The following is a 21904-nucleotide window of genomic DNA, read 5'->3' as shown; positions in this document are numbered from 1 at the left end:
CTTACTGGCCCGTTTTAATTTTTCTCTTTGAAAAGACTGGTCGGACTCTTCCCCGTGTTTTAAATGACAAAGTATCTCTATTTTTTTAAATTCTAATATATTTTTTGTGCATAGTAAATTTCTGTCGATACACATGTTACAAATATTTTCCCAGTTTATGGTCTATCTTTCAATTTAGTTATGGAGTCTTTTGTGGACAAATTTATCAGTATTTAAGTTTTCTGGTTTTGCCTGCTCTCTGGGTCATCTAGTGCTGCTATAACAGAAATATCACAAGTGGATGGCTTTAACAAAGAGAAGTTTATTTTCTCACAGTCCAGTAAGCTAGAAGCCCAAATTCAGGGTGCCAGCTCCAGAGGAAAGCTTTCTTTCTCTGTTAGCTCTGGAGGAAGGTCCTTTTCATCGTCTTCCCTTGGTTTGGGAGCATCTCAGCACACGAACCTGAGGCCCTCTGCTCCCAGCACTTGTTTCTTGGTGGTACGAGGCTCCCATGTCTCTCTGCTCACTTCTCTCTTTTATATCTCAAAAAAGATTGGTTTAAGACACTACCTAATCTTGTAGACCTCATCAATATAACTGCTGCTAATCCATTTTATATTACATCATAGTGATAGGATTTACAACGCATAAGAAAATCACATAAAATGGTGGACAATCACACAATACTGAGACTTATGGCCCAGCTAAATCGACAGGTATTTTTGGGGGACACAGTTCAGTCCATGACACCTGCCATGAAACTCTTTTCCAGTTTTCAAGATTACACAGTGTGCTTCTGTTTTACTTCGTATGTTTTCATGGTTTCATTTATTCAGATTTTTAATCCACCTGGAATGTATTTATGTCTTTGGTCAGTTTCTGGGCCCTCTCCCAGAAAACATCCATTAAGTGTTGCCTACCAACCTCTACTTGAGTTGGAATTAGTTTGGGGGGCGGGGGGTAACAGCTGCACTCCTTTCCAAGTTGACTGCAACCTTAAATGATTGCCTAGCAACCTTGTTTCCAGCGATGTGATTGGACCTTTCCCCAAACCCCCCATCCACCAGATAGAAACTTAATCTCCCTTTAGAAAACAAGTGCCGCCTAGTTGCATAGCAACCAAATCTCTTGGCCAAATCGGATTTTGACCGGAGTGGTAAACAGCGGTGCCCCGCTCAAAGATGGCGGCGAATAGCCACTTTGAATGTGTGTAGCTCTCCTCGGCCCGGCCGATAATCCAATCTCCGGCATTAGGCTCCTGAAATAATTCACTAAGCCTCTTCCGAGTCTCCCATTCTGAGGGAACAAGCAAGGAAAAAGATGGGGCAAAGGCGTCCTGGATGCCCCGCACAAACATGGCCGCGGGGGCGTCAGCAGCTGCGGGAGCCCGCCCCGCGCGGGGACGCGCGCGGCGCAGGCGCTTTTCCGGCCATTCCGCGAAGGTGGCGGCGGCTGCGGCGGCGGTGGCGGCTGCTGCTCGGGGCATGGTCCCCGGTTCCGAGGGCCCGGCCCGTGCCGGGGGCCTGGTGGCCGACGTAGTGTTTGTGATTGAAGGCACGGCAAACCTGGGGCCCTATTTCGAGGGCCTCCGCAAGCACTACCTGCTCCCGGCCATCGAGTGAGTGAGGTTTCCGCGACTGCGGCCCCGCCCTCCAACTTTAGTTTTCCTCACCTTTTTGCCTGACCCCGACCTTTCACTTCCGACCCTGACAGGTATTTTAATGGTGGTCCTCCTGCGGAGACGGACTTTGGTGGAGACGTGAGTCTCGGGACCGCGGGGTCTGAGGGAGGAGGGGGCCGGGAGACAGGGACTCCGGGCTCTGAGGGAGGAGGGGCCCGGGGACGTAAACTCCCGGGTCCGAGGGAGGAGGGGGCGGGGCCCTGATTAAATGTTCCTTTTCTTCTCCTCTCAGTATGGGGGGACCCAGTACAGCCTTGTCGTATTCAACACGGTGGACTGTGCTCCCGAGTCCTACGTACAATGTCACGCTCCTACCAGCAGCGCCTATGAGTTTGTCACCTGGCTCGATGGCATTAAGTGAGCTTCTTCCCTTCTTGGGGCAGGTTGGGGAATCCTGTGAGGAAGGGTGAATGAATGGTTGCTTGGGTGTGAGCTGCAGGAGCCATTCACTCTCACTGGGTGGCTGAAAGGACTCTGTGAGGGCGTTTGTGTGTTTTTGTCCCTAAGTCACTTCTGTGGCAGGTTCTGTATGTCATCCGGTTTGAAAGCAGGAAAAACTTAACCAGTCAGATGAGATAGGTCTGGTTGAGCTCTAGCGTCTGCCTCAGACTCCATCAGTGACTGAGCTGTGCCCTTGCCTTACTGCCCGCTGTTTCCTGTCTACTCCAGGCCTCTTTTTCAGATGCGTACATTGAAGTCAAGAGGCTCTAGTGGCACAATGGTTAAGCACTCGGCTGCTAATCAAAAGGCTGGCACTTTTAACTCACTCAGTGGCTCCATGGGAGGAAGACCTGGCAATCTGCTCCCCCCAAAATTAGTGGAAAAAAAAAAAATTACAGCTTAGAAAACCCTGTCAGGCAGTTCTGCTCTGTCACATGGGGTCACTAAGAGTTAGAATTTACTGGACAGCATCTAACAACATTGAAGCCTGATAGCAGGAGGCCCAGGGCTAGGCCAAGTGGATCCTTCTGTGGTTTGGAGTGGATTTTCATAGTTCATAGTGCAAACTCTGGAATTAGCCTGGGTTAGAATACTGTTAGACTACAAGCTAACTCTCAGACCCAGGAGTCCGTTTTCCCACTGTGCTTGATGTAGGCCATCTGTAAAACAGAGACATTGATCATGCTTATGTTAGTTTTTGTTGTAGTACTTAGCCATTGTTGCATAATGAATCAGGGTCTCTGGGTTGTGCAAATGGTTTGGGCTCAACTACTAACCTGGATATTAGTGGTTTGAGCACACCCAGTGGCACCACGGAAGAAAGGTCTGGTGATCTGATACCATAAAGATTACAGGCAAGAAAATCCTATGGGGCAGTTCTACTCTATAATGTTTGGGGACGCCACGAGTTGAAGTTGACTCAACTGCAATAGTTTGATTTTTTATAATAAATTACCCCCGAATTTAGTGTTTTCAAACAACGAATGTTCATTACATTATTTCATGTAGTTTCTGTGAGCAAGGAACATAGGAGCAGCCAAGCTGGGAGGTTCTGGTTCAGGGTCTCTCATAAGGTTGTAGCTGAGATGTTGGCTGGGGCTGTAGTCATTTGAAGGCTGAACTGGGGCTGGAGGAACCACTTCCAAGATGGCTCCCTTACATGGCTGCTTCAGTATCTTCTCAGCACGGCAGCTGGTTTGCCCTACAGTGAGCAGTCCAACGTAGATCACGAGGGAGCCACAAGGCCTAAAAAGTGTCAGAAATCACGTACCGTCACTTCTGCCAAATCCTGTTTGGCACACGAGTCAGCCCCGTTGACTGTCTAGGAATACCCAGAATGTAGTTCATACTTCGATCGTCTAGTAAACCTCTGTATAACCTTTCAGACCCAATGAGGGCACTACACAAGGCCGTGAATACCAGGAGCGGGGATTGTCCGTGGTTATCTTGGAGCCTGGTTATCACGACTTCATAGGGTCATTTTGATAACTAAATGAATCGATGACAGATTATAGCCAAGAAAATCCGTGTGGAGCAATTCTACTCTGTAACGTACGGTGTCACCATGAGTTGGGGTCTAACCAGATGACAACTATCAACCATAACAGGAGATAACAAGTGCTTTCTAAACACCTTAGTTACATATCTACTCTTCACAGTCAACTTAGAAGACAGTGTCTAAACAAATAAAAATACTTTGTGAGCTCACTGCGGAATTCCAGCAACCTGCTGGCAAAATTTTTGAGCTCTCATGTAATGTTCACAGTAGTCACTGTCATGTAATCTGCTGTGTAGGCATCTAAATACTGTCTCTGTCGTGCCTGACGTAGATCTCTAATAGGGATGACATGAAAATTAAATATCATTCACACTCTGTAAAAGTGGCCTGTGGATGGCATCTGACCTTGTCTAACTTCAATGGCAGGGTGAATCATCAGCATCAGCCCAAGGCTAGTTCCTGTAAGGGGAGGTCAGACATACCTCCTCCCTCCATCAGCTGTGCCTCCCATGGCACTCTGTACTTTTCTGTTGGGTTCGATGATTCGCTGCAATGACCGTACAACTCACAGACGGTACTCAGGATTATGGGGTTTGATAAGGAAGTAAAAAAACCCAAAATCCACTGCCGTTGAGTCTGTTCCAACTTAGTGACCCCATAGGACAGAGTGGAACTGCCCAATACGGTTTCCAAGACTGTAAATCTTTACAGAAGCAGACAGCCACATCTTTTTCCTGCAGAATGGCTAGTGGGTTTGAACCACTGACCTTTTGGTTAGCAGATGAGTGCTTTAACCACTGTGCCACCAGGGCTCCTTATTAGGGAAATAACAGGTTACAATTCAGGATCAGGAATGACTCAGGAGACTGAGGATACAATTCTTCAGTCAGGACAGCTCCTTGGCGGTGGCTGCAGGCAAGCCTCTCCTTCGGCCCCTAGGCCCCTTGGGCTGGCCTCTGCCCTGCTTGGGAAAGTGTTACAAAGCTCTAGCTCCCCAGTAAGTGCACGGAGGCACTCCACTCTGCCAGGAACCCTCCTGCCCGAAGGCACATGGCTCTTGGTCTGGGCTGGCAAGCCTATTGTAACCAACTTGGTCCATGGGCCAGGAAACCCACAAGTCTGTCTTGCACTGGTCTCCTGCTTTTGCTGCCACTGTCTCTATGTTGCTGCTTCACGTTGTCGCTAGTGTTACAGACTTCCTTCTCCGTCTCCTGGGTCTAGGAGGTTCTCAGTACAGGGACCCTGGGCCCAAAGGACATGCTCCACTCTGGGCTCTTCTCTGTGTTAGTGAGGTCCCCCCTTTCCATCTCTGAGATGGCTGATTATAAGCCTACAGGGATTGCAGAACTGACCAATCCCCTTGTTAGGGTTCCATACACCTTATTTGCATGGTCTCACCCCCACAAGGGTAGCATGTACTTTTTATCTGTATTATCAGCAAGCTGTCCAATCTTCTCGGTGGGTTATAAGCACTTTATTTTCATAGTCTCACCCAAACTTTTGTGGGGGCTATAAGACCATGGCTAGAAAGGCTGTATAAAAGTGATCCATTGTTCAAGTAGGCACATGAAACCCCTGGGCAGCTCCTGTCTGGAGAGGAGATGAGAAAGTAGAGGAGTCAGAAGCTGGCTGAATGGACTCGAAAACAGAGAGTGAAGGGAAGAGGTGTGCTGTCTGACTAGAGGGAGAGCAACTATGAGTATATGGCAAGGTGTATATAAATGTTTGTACGACAGACTGACTTGATTTGTAAGTTTTCATTTAAAACACAATAAAAACTAAAAAAAAAGTGATTCACCACATTGCACACTCGGGGAACTCTTCTACTTGAATGTCAGTAATTCAAGGAACAGAGAATACAGTCTGACTGTTGAAATGTCCTTGCTATGGGAAGATTTATTTCAGATGTTAACTTTCTACAAGAGACACCCCCCCGCCACACGCACACAGCTGCTGTTGTCCTTAGTTGCTGTCAAGTTGAGTCCAACTCATGGTGAGCCCGTGCGTGCGGAGTAGACCTGCTCCATAGGGTTTTCAGTCCTATGACCTTTCAGAAGCAGATTGCCAAGCCTGCCTCCTGAGATGTCTCTGGATGATTTTGACCTGCCAACCTTTTGGCTAGTAGCTGAGTGCCTTAATTGTTTGCACCACCCAAGGGCTCCCCCCAGCTAGTGACCCAGCTTTAGAAAGAATAGAGGTAGGAAGGGAAATAACCCCTCGAAGTCCCCGGGTGGGACAGACCATTCACATGTTCACCTGCTAACTGAACAGTGGAATTTTGAATCCACCCAGAGGCGCCTGAGAAAGAAGGCCTGAAGATCTGTTTCTGAAAATCAGCCATTGAACACCCTATGCGGCACCGTTCTTCTCTGACACATATGCCGTTGCCATAATTTGGAGTCCACCGCACGGCAACCCATTTGTTTTTTTGGTTTTAGTCTTCCACATGATGTTCTGACCATTTGTTCATTCAGCATGTGTTCATGGGCACCTGGCTGTGCCCAGCCCTGTCCCAAGCACTGAGGAAGAGTCAGTGGGGAATGAAACTGCAAGGGCCTGGGCCTCATTGTTGGGGTGACAGGCAGGGCAGAGGGCCTGGCATGCAGGAAGCTGTCGGTAAAAACATTTGTTTTGACCAGGACATCCCGGGGACCCTGGGGACATAGTAGTCCCTGAAAGTGGGAGGCAGTGGAGGCTTGAGGGAATGATATTGGGGAGAACAAATGGGGGTGGCTTGAGTCACACGAAGGCTTATCTAAATAGGTTTGATTTCTCCAACAACAGGCAGATGGGCGCCAGGGTGGACCTGGGGTTGGTCCTTCCATGGGTTCTATTCTAAGGTGTGTGGTCTTGAAGTTCCTGTGTAAAATAGGGTCTTTTTTTTTTTTAATTTTTTGATTTTGTTGAGAACATACACAATTCAATTTCTATGTGAACAGTTCAGCGATATTGATAACATTTTTCAACTTGTGCAGCCATTCTGATCCTCATTTTTTGAGTTGTTGTTTACCTGTTAACATGCATTCAGTGCCCCCTAAGCTTCCTAGCTAATCTTTCAAGTTGCTGTTGTCAATTTGATCCCATATAGTTTTTTAATCCTTTTGTGAACCAATGATTTTGTGTTTTGGATTTTTTTTTTTTTTTTTGGATACTAAGTGTGTTTTCATTAATGGAAGCATGCTGAATCATTGAGTGTGTCTGAATTTTTGGTAGGTAGTATCGGTTTTTTTTCCTTGCTCCCTCGTTAATACCACACGTATTTAGTGGTACATAGAAAGTAGCACTAATTATATCTCAGAGTCCCCACTGGGTCTATTGGTACATATATATAGCAAATAAAAATTTTCAAAATTCTGCTTTTCTTGTGAAAAATTCAGACACGTCGTACAATATTCTGTAAGAACGGTAATTTGGGACACATACCCATTTCTTCGGTTTCAAAGTCATAAAGGTCCCTGCCTTGCAGCAGCATGGACTATCGGTGGTGCAGCAGCTTCCCAATAAACCTTCAGAGGCAGAAAAAATACTTGGTCCCTAGAGGTACTTGTGAGCAGGAAAAGGTTAAAAGAGTACAATGCTCAAAGCAGACGTTCTTTACGTTTTAAGCTACGCTATGGTTTGGTTTTAAGAAGACCTCAGGGGATGTTTTGGTTTAAAGTTTAATGATTATCTCAGGGCAGTAGTTGCCACGGTTCATCCAGCCTCCATGGCTCCAAAAAGCCTGAATTCCATGAGAATTTGAAGTTCTGTACCACATTTTCCCCCTTTCGATAAGGATTTTTCTGAGGAATCTTTGATCAAAATGTTCAGTAATGGTAGCTGGGCCCTAGCCAGTTCTGCTCTCGTGACAAAGAAGGCCATTGCTCATGGAAGCACAAGATAGGGTCTGCTTTTTTTTTTCTCCCCATCATAGTTCATTTCTTTATCTTTGCTAATTTTTTATTTTGTTTTTGTGAAGAAAACACACCACAGAACATCCACCAATTCAACAGTTTTTACGCGTAGAATGCAGCAATGTTGGTTACATTCTTTGAGTTGTGCAGCCATCCTCACCCTCCTTTCCCGAGTTGTTCCTCCCTCGTTAATGTAAACTCAGTGCTCCCTAAGGTTGCTGCCTCATTTTTCGAGTTGCTATTGTCACTTTAATCCCATATAGGTAGTTCTTAAAAGAGCATGATGCTCAAGGCAGATCTAAGATAGGGTCTTGATGGTGAGGAAGAGGAGGAGGGCCAGGGAGTGGCTGTTGGGTAAGGAGCTGCAACTGGTAACTGAGTGCTTTGAGAGGTGAGAGGCAGCCCCTGGGAGTTGGGACACTCGAGGCCTAGTGGGCACAAGGACAGGAGTCTGACATGCAAGCAAATGGGATGAGAAACTGGTGGGGAGTGAGGGGCCCCGCCACATTGGCTCCTTCCCAGGCTGCCAGCATGCTCGTTTGTTTCACCAGTGTTTCCAGAGTTTCTTGAGGCCTTGTGTCTTCGGGCACGTCGTAGAGACAGACGGTGAGATGAGAGGGTCACTGTCAGTGAGGACCATACAGGCAGCGGAGGTTGGAGGGAGATAGAGTGTCAGGTGACGTGACGTGATTGAGGCTGGGCCCTAAAGTGGGGGGCCAGCAGGGAAGGCTTCACTGAGGAGAGGATACTGGGCTGGGTGTCGTGATACGGAGGGTTTTCACCCAGGCCAGAGGGAGGTGTGTGCTAGTTGGGGGAGTATATTAGTTTGCTCAGGCTACTGTAACAAAGTACCACAAAATGGGTGGCTTAAAGTGGCAGATATGTATCCTGTCACAGTTATGGAAGCTCGGGGTCTAAATTCAGGTGTCAGGAGGCACTGCTTGCTCCGAACACTCTAGAGGAGAACCTCTGATTGTTTCTCCTAGCTTCTGGTGGTTGCCGGCATTCCTTGTCTCATTCCTTGACCTGTAGCTGTATCACTCTGGTTTCTGCTGCCATCTTCATGTGGACGTTTTCTCTCTGTTGTTTCTTTTTTTCCTGAAAGGACATCAGTCATATTGGATTAGCGCCCATCCTACTCCTAGACCACATATTAACTTGTTTGTATCTGTATAGGCCCTTCTTCTAGATAAGGCCACAGTCAGAGGTTCAGGGTGGGCATGAATTTTAGGGAGACACTATTCAACCCGATACAAAGGGACAGCCCTTGCAGAGGCCTGGAGGCATGAGAGAGTCATGGGGTCAGGCACACGTGAGACATTCTGGAGGACTTGAACCCAGAGGGAGGATAGTGCATGATGGGTGGCAGGGCCCAGGGCACAGAGGGCCCTAGGCGCCCCACTGAAGAGCATGGGTTCATTCTAGCCTTGATGGATGTGGCTGGACTTGTACCCCTTCGTTTATTTAACACACATTTCCTGAGGCCTCCAGTGTGCCAGGCAGTAGTGGGTGGGACTGGGGACAAGAGGGGACTTGGACTCTGCCCCTGCCTTGTGGGGGATAAGGTGCACAGAGGTCACAGTGCAGGGGGTAGGGTCCTCGGGGGCTACCAGAAGAGGACCCATTCTGGGCTGGCATGTCGGGAAGGGGCAGCCTCATGCCCACGTGACCTGGAGGGTTGTAGCTGGAGCAGCTGCATTTGAGCAGAGGCCTTCCCTGCGCCTCATGCTAGGTGGGGACAGATACTGGTGACTTGCTAGAAAATCAGGTGGAAGAGAAGCCCAAATCCCTGAGGGAGGGAGGAGGAGGCCCCATCTCAGCCAGGAAGGTAAGGGAGGCAGGCTGGCTCTAGAATTGGAGCTTGTGGTCCAGAGAGGGGCAGGCAGGAGGGTCCACAGGGGGCAGGAGTCCCGGGAGGATGAAGACGTAGCACAGGACCCTGGCCACCCTCCCTGCCTCATCTCTGATCCTCTGAAACTCTGCCAGAGCTTCTCCCTCACAGCTTCTCTGAGTTAAGATGACAAATGTCCTGTCCTCACTTGGTCTGGCACCATGCCAGCACCGGGAACAGTACAGGGCCCTCGATCATGTCCCCATTATCCCAAGACACACAGTCCAGCACAGGGTGGGGGCAGCCAGGGAGCAGTAGCTAACACGTGAACTCTGCACCGCGGGGCCACTGAAGGCTGAGAGTGTGTCCCCACAGGTTCATGGGCGGCGGAGGTGAGAGCTGCAGCCTCATTGCGGAAGGCCTCAGCACCGCCCTGCAGCTGTTTGACGACTTTAAGAAGATGCGGGAGCAGATGTAAGTGTGCCCAGGTCAGGCGTCTGCTGGTGTCTTCTCCCACTTTGCCTGTCGTGTTACCCCATCCCTCACTCACTCTGGAGAGTCCAGCAAGTTCTGTGGGCCCGAGCGCTGGGAGCCAGGAATCAGGGCTAGTGTCTGTCAGCAGGGTGTGTCCTCGGCAAGGCCTGGCCAGTGTCAGGTCTCAGCATCCTTGCTGGGTGGAGGATTCTGGGCCCTAGTCAGCCAGATCGGGGTCTCCTTCCTGCCCGCCAGGCACCTTAGAGCCAGCCGCGTCACCTCTCTGCTGTAGCATCTCATCTGTAAAATGGGGGTGTTCCCCCTGGCATCATGTGTTGGGGACTTGGACCTCTCCCTGATGCTGGGGCTGGGTCCCTCCTCAGGGCCCTTGCTGCCACCCACTTCACGTCTCTTCTTGTCCCCGGCAGTGGCCAGACACACCGCGTCTGCCTCCTCATCTGCAACTCGCCGCCATACCTGCTGCCCGCTGTGGAGAGCACCACGTACTCCGGTTACACGACTGAGAACCTCGTGCAGAAGATTGGGGAGGTGGGGGTCCTGGGGCGGAGGAGGCGGGGCTGGAGGCAGATTCCTGGGTCTGAGGAAGGAGGGGGTGGAGTCCTGGACTTGAGTGTATGAGAGAAGAGGGATGGCGGGGTGGGGGTGGGGTCACAGAATAGTCGTAAGCTCCGTAGCCAGCTTTGCTTACTCTCGTTGAAAGAACCGTAGCTCACCAACGCCTGGTGCAGTGGTGTCACTAGAGGGGCTCAGGGTGATTGCACTGGGTGATACTGTCAGAGGGGGCGACCCCAGAGTGACTGTCTATAAAAGTTCTGTGCAGTGTTCCGTCAAAAATTTATTATTTTTTTTATAAGAATTTAGCAAGAAGGATGTTTTTTGTAGCCCCAGCTTACACGTATCAGTACGCCTACAAGACTAAAACTCTTGCTGATATACTTTTCGAACCTTCTAATGTGCTCAGGTCAGAGTTGTCGCTATTAACCAGTTACGGTGATGCTTGGAATCGCGTGGTTTGGTCTCCATGCATTACAAGCACGTGCTGATTTTGTCGCTGCCGGTGTCTTTATAGTCGCTGACGTTGTGAAAATTTCTGGTGTTTTAGCTGTAACATCGTGGTAGTTAGTATTTGTGAAGCTGTATCCGTAACGTTTTTGAGAACGGAGTACTAGTTAAAGGGAAAGAAGGAGTGATACGTGGGAACTATGATTTACGAGTCACATTAGTGCAGAAAATCTTACTAAGGTTTTTGAGTGGTCTGATATCTTGGGTCCTTGGGGTGGGGGGAGTAACACCATGAGTTACTGCACTGGGTGACAGCTCTAGTGATGCCTCTGCCCTGGGGCAGCTGATGCCAAGTCTAATGGACCCTGCCCAAGGCCTGCTGGGAGTTGTGGATTTAGGGCCCAAGGGGCTGGCCACCCACCCGCCCTGAGGAGGGCCCATCCTAAGGATCCTCCCCTTCTCACAGCGCGGCATCCACTTCTCCATCGTGTCGCCCAGGAAGCTGCCGGCCTTGCGGCTTCTGTTTGAGAAGGCGGCTCCCCCAGCCCTGCTGGAGCCGCTGCAACCACTGACAGACGTGAGCCAGGACCCCCGGCACATGGTGCTGGTGCGGGGGCTCGTGCTGCCTGGTGAGGCCTGGGTGCTAGCTGTGGCAGGAGGGGGGTGTCCTCCCCGGCTCGCTCTGAACTGGCTCTCCCTCTCCTCTTTCCCCTTGGACCCATTCCCATCATCCTGGCTCTCAGTCGGGGGTAGCTCAGCCCCAGGCCCCCTCCAGCCAAAGCAGCCTGTCCCACTGCCTCCAGCCCCCACATCTGGTGCCGCACTCTCAGCAGCCCCCCAGCAGCCTCTGCCCCCTGTGCCTCAGCAGTACCAGGTAGGGCATCATCAGGAGGCTTGGGGAGGCCCCGTGATGTTGGGGTAATGGGAGTCTCCCTTGGGATAGGGGGGTGTGGGGGACTTGGAGCCCTGGGCTCGTGTTCTCTTGGGGTATGGGAATCACGACTTCATGAGATACTGGCACTGGGTGGCTCTGCCTTGTGGGGCTGGGGCTACATGGCCCTTACCACCCCCTCCCCCTCCCCTCAGGTCCCTGGGAACCTGAGTGCAGCTCAGGTGGCTGCCCAGAATGCAGTGGAGGCCGCCAAGAGCCAGAAGGCTGGGCTGGGCCCACGCTGTGAGTCCTGAGTGAGGGGGTCTGGCGGTGGGGGGTTTGGGCAGGACTTCTTCCTCACACCTGTTTTCTCACACCTTTCTTCTTGTACCTGTTCCCCACTCTCTCTGCAGTCTCGCCCATCAATCCTCTCCAGCAAGCTGCTCCAGGGGTGGGTCCCCCCTTCAGCCAGCCCACAGCCCCCCCGCTGCCCCCAGGGCCTCCTGGTGCCCCCAAGCCACCTCCTGTGTCCCAACCCAGCCTTGTCTCCAGTGTGGCTCCTGGCTCCGGCCTGGCCCCTCCTGCGCAGCCTGGGGCATCGTCCATGGTAGGTGCCAGCAGTTCCCGTCCCCAGACCCCTATTGCCCTCTTGCCGTCTCCTGGCTGCAAAGGGGCAGAAGAGAAGTTTGCCTTCCTGAGAAGGGCCCAAGGGGTTGTGTGGTTCTGGGGCCTTAGGCTTATGCGCCTTGTGCCGCTGCCGACTGTCTCAGAGACTAGAGGGCCTGGGAACAGGATTGTGGCCTTGTGGTTCCCATGGGTCAGAGTGGGTTAAGGAGCCTAAGGGATCCTGGGATTTTAGTTCTTGGAGTCTACTGCATCATGGAACTTGAGGTCCTTGAATCCTAGAGGGTCAGGAAGAGTAGTGTTCTGAGGATGGGGGTGCCTGTTTTGTCTCTGTCAGGATGCCCCCTCCCAGGAGGTGGTGTAACCCCACCCTTATTGCCCTCCTTTTCCCTCTGGCAGGCAGGCTCGGTGGCCCCAGGGGGCGTGAGCGGCCCCTCCCCTGCCCAGCTGGGGACCCCGGCGCTGGGGGGGCAGCAGTCGGTCTCCAACAAACTCCTAGCCTGGAGCGGGGTCCTCGAGTGGCAGGAGGTAAGTGTACTGGAGGACCCATGTGGGCTTGATGGGGTTCGGGGGCTAGGTGGGCAGAGCTCACATGGGAGCAAGGTTCAAGGGGCTGAGGAGGCGCGGCTCACAGGAGGTAGGGGGCAGGGTTCAGGGGGCTGGGTAGGTGGGGCCCACAGGGGGCGGGGTTTAGGGGACCAGGCCAGGGCCCCTGGTATGTGGAACTTGTCCCAAGGAGCCATAGGATTTGTGGCCCAGAGTTTAGGACGAGATAGGTATTAAGAGTTCTGTTTCAGATGCAGAACCTGGAAAAGTCTGGGATCTGGGGTCCAGGCAGAGTCCCAGGACCTTGTGGCATCAGGGGGCCAGAGGAGTGTGGGGTTTTGGGGCCAGAGGAAGAGCCCAACTTTTAAGGAATTTGGAAGCTAGAGGATTGTAGGATTGATGGTCTAGGGAGAGGTCCAGGCTCATGAGCTTTGGGGCATCCAGGGTGGGGGCAACTGGGGGCCTAGGGAATGCAGCTTGGGCCCCTCATCACTGTACACTCTTCTTGCCCCTCAGAAGCCAAAGCCTGCCTCTGTGGATGCCAGCACCAAGCTGACGCGTTCCCTGCCCTGCCAGGTCTACGTGAACCACGGAGAGAACCTGTAGGTGGCCGTGAGGGGCGGGGCGGGGGAGGTGGATGGGTGGGCGTGTGGCCTGCTGACCCTCTCCCGGCCTCCCCTCCCAGGAAGACGGATCAGTGGCCGCAGAAGCTGATCATGCAGCTCATCCCCCAGCAGCTGCTGGTGAGTGGGTGGCACCGGGCTGCCTCACCTGTCCCCTCTCACAAGGCCCTCTTCTCTTCCCCTGTCCCTGCCTGCTCCTCCCTTTCTCCCCCGCTAGCATGCTGGCCGACCTTTTTCTCTCCCCAGACCACCCTCGGCCCTTTGTTCCGGAACTCGAGGATGGTCCAGTTCTACTTCACCAACAAGGACCTGGAGTCCCTCAAAGGCCTCTACCGCATCATGGGCAACGGCTTCGTGAGTCCTGGGCCGCAGGACCCCGGGGCATGGGCTGATGGTCTATCCTCCCTCCTGCGGACCCAGCCTGTGCTCTAGGCTTCCTTCCCTTTCTTTTAGGGCTTTAGCTTTTATAATCATGATAACACACACCAGAGTGAGGTACATTCCACATGGCAAACTTGACCAGGGTATGACAGGAGTCCTTAGAGAAAGCTGTTGACTCTGACGGGGTCTAATGAGAAGGGGCCTTTTAAATCAGAGCAGGCCAACCCATTGAGTACTTCCTGCTTGCCGGGCACTTTTTCAGAAGGGACCCTTACGAAAACTCTACCCAGAAAGTGTCCATGAGAGTTCGTGATGCTCTCCGCTACAAATAACAAAAACCCAAGTAGCAGGGCTTTTAGAACAGAGAATTGGGGTGGAGATGTAAAACAACAATATACTATTTGTCATGGTTTTGTGAGACACAGTTGGGTCATTTTCATGTGGGGACTTTGTGGGGTTGCCACGAAGGTGGTGATTGAGGCTGTGGTCCTCACAAAGCTTGACATGACTGGATATTCCAGAAGGCCCACTTACAGGATAGCCATCGGTGCTGGCTGGCAGCTGGGGGCTCAGCCTGGACCATGGCCATGGCACCGACACACGGCTTTCCTGTGTAGCTTGGGCTTCCTCGCAGCATGGCAGCTGGGTTGTGAGAGGGATTGTCCCAGGAGCAGCATTCTAGGAGCAGGGGTTTATTTTTGACACACACCACAGATGGATGGTGGCTGTGGTTGGTTTTATAGCACTGTGACATCAGGGCCAGGATCTCTGTGGTTCTCTTGGCTTCTCCCTCACAGTGACAAGATGGCTCTCACAGTTCTAGGCATCCTGCATTCTTTGATGTAGAAAGGCAAGGGGAGGAGCCATGAACTTTCCTTCCTTCAGGGAAGCAGAAACTTCTCCCCTACCACCCAGCAGACCTCCCTTCACCTCCTTGGCCAGACCCGGGTCACTGGGCCACCCTTAGCTGCATGGGAGACTGCAGGGAGCAGCCACCGCTGAGGGGACTGAGGCCTGGACACTTTGCTGCCCCCAAACAACCAGGGTTCTGTGGGCAGGGAAGAAGGGCAGATGGATATGGGGTAGGTGGCTAGCTGTGTCCACCTCAGACGAGGAGACCAAGGCTCAGAGAGGTCAACTTAACTGGCCGAGTCCCCAAGGTGTAGGACTTCCACCTTGTCAGCCCCTCCTTTCCTCAAGGCCCTGTTTGCATTGCCTCCCCAAGGCGATCAGTCAGGTTTACTGGGCACGTCACGTCACAGTCCAGGACCCTGTGATGTGTGTGCTGTTACCCATGGTTTACACTGAGGCTGAAGTATGTGCCCACCCCCAGGGGTCTCTGGGTTCCCCCTGGTTCAGTCATAGTATTCACCATTACTGCTGATCATGAGCCTGAGGGTTCTGGGCTCTGTATCTAAGCTGTGAACCCTCCAGTGACTTTTGATGGGGGACGGCCTTTGTATTTTACAGCTGAAGAAACACGGCCTATGAGGTGGAGGTGATTGTTAAGGCCTTGCGGCTGCTACATTAAAGAACCAGGGGCCATTTCTTTCCACTTTCCGTTCCTTCAGGCAGCAAGAATCTAAGCCTTGCCCTGTCCCTTTGGGCACTCAATTTCCCTTTAAATCTCTTGGTTTCTGTCTCTGGAGCAGTCTCAAGCAGACCTCCAGTCTCCTCAACCTGTTAGAGCAGAAACTTTTCTCTCCCTTGCCTTCGGGGCTTCTAGAACCCAAAACGGGGAGGGGCGGGGTTCCTCCTCCTTCCAGATGGAAATGACTCTGAAGAGCTTCCCTCCCCCCTCCCCCCAGGCGGGCTGCGTGCACTTCCCTCACACAGCCCCCTGCGAGGTGCGCGTGCTCATGCTCCTGTACTCGTCCAAGAAGAAGATATTCATGGGCCTTATCCCCTACGACCAGAGCGGCTTCGTCAATGGCATCCGGCAGGTCATCACCAACCACAAGCAGGTCCAGCAGCAGAAGCTGGAGCAGCAGCGAGGGGTGAGTGATCACAGCCCCCTGGCTCCATACCCACCCCCTTTTCTCCTGGGCCCCAGAAGACCCAGGATCCCAGAGCTGAGGCGCCCAAGCCTCCCAGTGGCCCTCATGGCTCTCCATACCAGATGCTTACGTTTGTCCCCAGATGTGGCCAACACGGGTTCAGCCCCACCCACACGTATCCTTCCTATGTTTCTTTCTCCTGCTTCCAGACTCAGCCCCTTCTAGGGGACCTGGGCATGTCAGGTTTATTTACTTTACTACCTTTTCCCCCCTTTTAGTCTCTGGCCACCCCTCCCCAAGAAACTTTCCCCTTCAGGCTAAAACCCTCCCCTGCTCAGATTCAGGGCCGCCCAGTCACTCATATGCTCCCTTTTCCCACACAGATGGGGGGACAGCAGGCACCCCCAGGGCTGGGCCCCATCCTGGAAGACCAGGCGAGGCCCACACAGAATTTGGTGAGCACAGGGCTGAAGGGTCTGGGGTGGGTAGGGTGGCCCCAAGGATGGTGACACTCTGACGAGGCTTCAGGCAAGGGGCCTCAAGGGCTCTGTTCCCTCCGCCTTATCCTGTTTCTCTTCCCTCCAGCTCCAGCTCCGCCCACCGCAGCCCCAGCCGCCTGGTGCAGTTGGGGCCTCTGGTGCGGCAGGGCAGCCCCAGCCTCAAGGTGCTGCCCAAGCCCCTTCCGGAGCTCCCCAAGGCCCTCCTGGAGCAGGCACTGGCCCACCTCCACCTGGCCCAATCCTTCGGCCACAGAACCCCGGGGCCAACCCCCAGCTGCGGAGCCTCCTCCTCAACCCCCCTCCGGTGAGCTTTGCGGGTAGGGGCAGGTGGGGGCGCCGGGTCCCAGCCCCTGACACAGGTGGTCCTTTAAGCTGGGAGAGGCAGTCAGGTTTGCTCAGTGGTGTGGGAGTGGCACTCTGCCAGGTCTCTGGCCAGACTGTCCCTTTGAGTTCATCTCCCACTGGGCTTCTGCAGAGATCCTTTTGAAGAGAGACTCTCCTGAACCCCAGCTGAGACCTTCTCTGAGTAGCGTTTGAGCAGGGTGATGGGTGGGGCCCCCCAGGGCCGCTGAGCGCTCTTTGTTCCTCCAGCCCCAGAGCGGGGTGCCCCCACCCCAGGCCTCCCTGCACCACCTCCAGCCTCCAGGGGCTCCTGCCCTGCTGCCCCCTCCACACCAGGGCCTGGGGCAGCCCCAGCTGGGGCCCCCGCTCTTGCACCCGCCGCCCACCCAGTCTTGGCCTGCTCAGCTGCCCCCTCGGGCTTCCCTGCCAGGTAAGAGGGCCCTGGGTGGGGAGGGCTGGACTCTGTCCAAGCCACCCTGGGCTGGAGCACCAAGACCAAGGGCTCCTGGAATCCAGTAACAAGGGGTCACCATGACCTTTGGGGGACTCTCAGGGCCTACGGGACTGAGGGCCTAGAGGGGTGAGAAGACCCTTCCTGTGTCTGCTCCTGGGGTTGCCAGAAAATGTCCTTCTGGGGCTAGAGCAACAGTTTGGGGGAACAGCTCCCAAGGGCTCTTGGGATACAGCATACATGTGGCCAGTTGGGGTCAGCAGGCACCCCTGATGCGTACCCCTGGAGCTTCCTAACAAACCCGGTGCCCTGGGCTCCCAGAGGAGGCGGGAGAAGGATGTACTGGGAGATGCAGTCCCTTCCCCACTGCCCCCCAGGTCAGATGCTGCTGAGCGGGGGTCCCCGGGGCCCGGTCCCCCAGCCGGGCCTGCAGCCCAGCGTCATGGAGGACGACATCCTCATGGACCTCATCTGAACCCCTGACACCCAATAAAGTTCCTTTTAACACGTGCCCCGGCTCCCGTCACTGACGTCCCCCAGGACTGGGCAGGAGGAGACGGGGGAACACACCTCTGTCCTTGTTCTTACCTCAACAGACCTTGTGGAGGCCCTGGGCGGGTGGGGCCAGGGCCTCAGCAATGAGTCAGACAGTCTGATGCCGTCTGGCTTGGGGAGAGACCCACAGTTCCGGATGCAGGCAGGTAGAACGTGGAGTACCATGGGCTCTGATGGAGACAGCAGAGCTGGCGTGGAGCCCAGGAGAGGCACACGACCTAGGTGGGGTATCAGGGCAGACTCCCCGGAGGAGGAGGTAACAGGTTAGCCAAGTCCGGATAGAAAAGTAAGAGGCTGTGAGGCCAGGCAGGAGGCAAGTGGTGATCCAGGTACTGAGAACAGCATAATGAATATGGCTTTCGGAGGAGCTGGAGGGTTTATGTTGCTGGAGCTGGAGTATGGGCTGGAGAGGTGAGTGGGGCTAGAGAGGTGGGTGGGGCCAGATCATGAGGGGGGCTTCGATTTCCAGCTGAGCCGAGTGGCTTGTCTAGGGGAGTCTGTGTGCAGGGGTGGGGCTAGGGTCAGCCCTGGTGTCAGAAAGACTCGTCTGGGCTGTAGCATGTGATGGGGCATAGATAGCACAACAGGAGGCCTGGAAGCCTGGGAGGGGCTGGGGCAGTGGTCCTGGGGAGAGGAGGTGGCCAGGGTGGGGTCAAGTCAGGAGGGGTGGGGTTTCAGGCCAGGGTGCTGTGTGAAGGAAGTGGAGTGCTGGGTTGATGGTAGATGATGGGGCCTCCATCAGTGTCCAGAGAACTGGGAAGAACAGGCAGTGAGTGTCAGTGGTCCAAGGGATGTCCATGCCACCTTGGGAGCTCAGGACGTGTACTTAGGGGCAGTACATGTTTGGTAGTTGAAGCCACAGGCGCAGATGAGACTGACCTGCCAGGGCTTTGGACAGGGTGGACTGTGGGACCGTCCCTGGGGTGGAGAGTCCCCAAGGCAGGAGGATCGAGTTTGGGACGTAGTCAGGTGAGGGACCTGAGGGATGTCCCCAGAGAGATGACCAGGGGACAGCCGGATACAGAAGTCTGGCTGGTGACAGTGAGTTAGCTGCCTGTTGACAGACTCTAGACCAGTGTTGCTTAGAGCGTGGTCCACACCTGGACCACCTGCATCTGAAGTGGTTGGGGCAATGGTTAAAATGCAGATTCCCAGGCCCTAGAAGAGAGGTTGCTACTCTGGGGACTGGGTGACAGATGAGTTTTGTTTGGCCTTCCCTGTGTTAGCAGACTGGCATTTTTTGTTCTTTTCCCTAATGAGTTAGTTGTACAAATCAGGATAACACACACCGAAATAGTCCACAGCTTTGGCTTCTCTTGACAAGTCTGCCAATCTGGCCCCGGGCCCGCCCTCCTGCCTGGTGACAGTGGGCTGGAGCTGTGGCCCCGCGGCTCCTATAGACGGGGCATGTGCTCTCCGGTTCGCTACAGTCCCCACCACTCCCTCTTGCCCCCCCCACTGTGAGGCAGAAGGTCCATTCCCATGAGTTAAGGGGCTTGCGCTGTGGGGTTCCCCCCTCCCCATGGTGGCATTAAAAGGAAAGTGAAATCTCTCTTGTAACCATGTCTCTATCAAAAGCGGCAAAACGAAAACGAGGAGAGGGCCGCGTGTTTCGAGAGAAATGGGAACGAGCCTATTTCTTTGTGGAGGTGAAGAGCATGCCTACGTGTCTAATATGCAAAAAAATCGTGTCTGTGTTGAAAGACTACAACCTGAGGCGTCACTATAAATCCAAGCACAGCAAGAGCTACGACCAGTACACGGAGCAGACGCGTGATGCCATCCTCAGTGAGCTGAAAAAGGGCCTTGAGTGTCAGTAGTGTTTGCTCTGGAGTGTGAAGAAGAGGTGTGATGTGGCTGGCAGACAAAGAGACGGAATCATGTGGAAAGAATCACCTCGGCCTTCAAACCTCCGGATGGCAGGGTTTACACAGAAGCAGGACAACACGTCCCAAACAGAAACACACACCCGCTCTCTTACGTCTGATGGGCATTTTGCATGGCGCGGCGAGTCAAAGATGAATCAGGTGATTTATAAGTCCACCTGCTTGGGAGTGCCCAAACAACTGTGGCCTTTCCTCTCACTGCTGCTCATGAACTGTTACCACCCAGTTGGCTTTATTTATCGATGGCCTTGCGAGTTTCAGTGTGAATGAAGGACTCTGTGACCCCATGGTGCCAAGGCAGGCCTAGCCCTGGGGAGTGACTTCTTTTCTATGGACTGAGAGAAGTGCAGAGTTTCACTCATGTAGGCCAGGCAGAATTCTTAGGCACAACAGCAGACAGTTGTGGTTTTCCAGAGACCTGTGTCACTGTGGGACGTGTCAGGACACCTGGATCCAAGGTGGCCACGTTAGGTGAGGATGCAGAAGTCAGTCATTGTGTCATTTACCGGAAATTGAATCATTCTGAGAAACTAAACGGAACATCACGGTCATCATAGACACTGTACTCTCCTGCGCCTTCACCGCTGGCAGCTTGACAGTGAGCTCCACTTGATACATTTCACAGGAGCTCATTGACTTGGTTGTCCCGTGATGGTGTGAAAGATACCAGAACTGTTTAAATAAATCTACTTGGTTCCTTTCAAATAAGGAAAAAGCCACACCTTGGCTCCCCCGACAAGGTCAGTCGAGACTTCAGGGTGAGGTGATACCTTCTTGAACACTGTTTCTCCACAAGGACATCCCCAAACAGCTTTACTTGAATGTATGATGGCATTTGCCCTGTCCTGGTTGGATATGGGGATGTCGTTGGCAAGAACAGTCTGGCTCCCTTCCCTTTGCCAAAATTGGTGTCCAGAACAGAGGTGATGGCCTGGACCACATTGTGGGGGGTTGAAGACCGAATCCCCCAAAAGGCTCTGCATTGTGACTTGGTGAAAATGAACCAACCCTGTCCAGTTACTATTGACCATGGGAATGCAGACCCCAAATTGGAGTTCTGGAGCTATAGTGCAATAGGGTGCGGGCCCCTAAATGCGATGATGTCTGAAGACCAATATTCTGCAACTATGCCATGTAGTTGTCCGAATACCCAGGCATGGAAGTAGCCCATGCTTGTAAACAGCTGGTTTCCGTTAAGACACAGATTGGAATCCAACATGGCGCCCAGCTCAGGAGTTCAAGGTTGAGTTCTCAGCTGCTCATGGCTCTGTGACATCCATGACCTGACCCTGAGATCTTGGGGCCGAAGGGAAGAGGTCAGTCTCCTGGCTTCAAATCAAAGGAGCAGAAAGCATTGCGAAAGAGAAAAATTTTACTAATGAAATACTTCTATTTTTCAATTTGTATTTTTTCAATTTTGACGTTAAAATATAACCCACCCCCACTCTCATACATGTTTGTATTCTGTTCCATGCATTCACCACAGTTCAGTAAAGATGCAATTTGATGATATTTCTGGCAGTCGGCTTTTCTTATACCTGGCTAGTTCACTCATTTATGTGACCCGCCTGGCTCCTGTAGGCATTTGAGTTTTCCATCCCTGCCCTAGAACTGCTGTTGACTTGGAACCTGGGGGAGGGAGGGAGGCTGGGAATCTGCATTTGAAACAAGCTCCCTGGGTGGTTTCATGCATAGTGGAGACAGAGTAGGAGCCACTGGTGGTAATGGAAGAAGTGGAATGGGTGTGATGCCCTAGGCAGCATAAACAGCACGGGTTTGCAAACTCAGATGGTTCCAGGGACCAGGCAGGTGATGAAAATGTGTGACGCAGACGGGTGTAAGACAACGGGGAATGCTGGAGACTGTGGCGAACTTGGAGAGTGCTGGCCTCGCCTAACGGCATTCAAATTGAAAACAAAACAACGCTGTGAGGACCAAACAAAACATGTCTATGGGTCGAATGAGGCTGCTAGGCTGCCATTTTGTGCCCTCTGGAAGAAGGTGAAGCCTCGAGAATAGGGACAGAGCCCTGAGAAAGGCCCACGTGTGAGGGTTGGGCAGGAAGCCAGAAGATGGGAGGAGAAGCAGGCAAGTGTGGCGTGCTGGAAGTTTCAAGTGTTTTGGAGAAGGGAGTGATCGAGTGACTGTCCTAAGCTGCTGAAAGGGGAAGAAGATGAGGAAGCAGCCGCTGCCGTTTCCACCAGGGTAGAATTTCCCCCGCAAGGAAACACAGATTAGTTCTGAAACAAATTGGTTGAAAAGAAATGTTTCCAGTTGCCTGGTCTGATTGTCTCCAGCTGGCCAGGCC

The 21904-nt window shown here is 53.0% G+C and overlaps 1 protein-coding gene across 2 annotated transcripts; it reads left to right on the top strand.

The window, feature by feature from the left end:
- The first annotated feature begins 1427 nt into the window (after window positions 1-1427).
- MED25 (mediator complex subunit 25) lies at window positions 1428-21108 on the top strand. Of its 2 annotated transcripts, none has more exons than XM_064293944.1 (18): window positions 1428-1597; window positions 1693-1738; window positions 1893-2017; window positions 9699-9797; window positions 10226-10346; window positions 11287-11449; window positions 11564-11694; window positions 11907-11994; window positions 12105-12298; window positions 12715-12843; window positions 13378-13463; window positions 13547-13604; window positions 13731-13838; window positions 15674-15862; window positions 16246-16317; window positions 16448-16666; window positions 16954-17134; window positions 19289-21108. In XM_064293944.1, exons 1-18 carry the CDS (start codon window positions 1464-1466, stop codon window positions 19528-19530), a joined length of 2385 nt encoding a protein of 794 aa, XP_064150014.1. In that variant the 5' UTR covers window positions 1428-1463; the 3' UTR covers window positions 19531-21108. The 2 variants fall into 2 exon arrangements, with proteins under 2 accessions (XP_064150014.1, XP_064150015.1); XM_064293945.1 differs by lacking the exon at window positions 19289-21108 and adding an exon at window positions 17533-17665.
- Window positions 21109-21904: the final 796 nt, after the last annotated feature.

Source organism: Loxodonta africana, chromosome 11, assembly GCF_030014295.1.
Source record: "Loxodonta africana isolate mLoxAfr1 chromosome 11, mLoxAfr1.hap2, whole genome shotgun sequence".
Lineage (NCBI taxonomy): Eukaryota > Metazoa > Chordata > Mammalia > Proboscidea > Elephantidae > Loxodonta > Loxodonta africana.
Note: the sequence above shows the minus strand (reverse complement) of the source record. Positions and strands in the feature narration are given on the sequence as shown.

Coding starts and splice junctions, on each gene's coding strand:
- MED25 (XM_064293944.1), top strand. CDS start 1,464: ATGGTCCCCGGTTCCGAGGGCCCGGCCCGTGCCGGGGGCCTGGTGGCC. Junction 11,450..11,563: donor GCGGGGGCTCGTGCTGCCTG/GTGAGGCCTGGG, acceptor CCTGGCTCTCAG/TCGGGGGTAGCTCAGCCCCA. Junction 16,318..16,447: donor CGAGGCCCACACAGAATTTG/GTGAGCACAGGG, acceptor TCTTCCCTCCAG/CTCCAGCTCCGCCCACCGCA.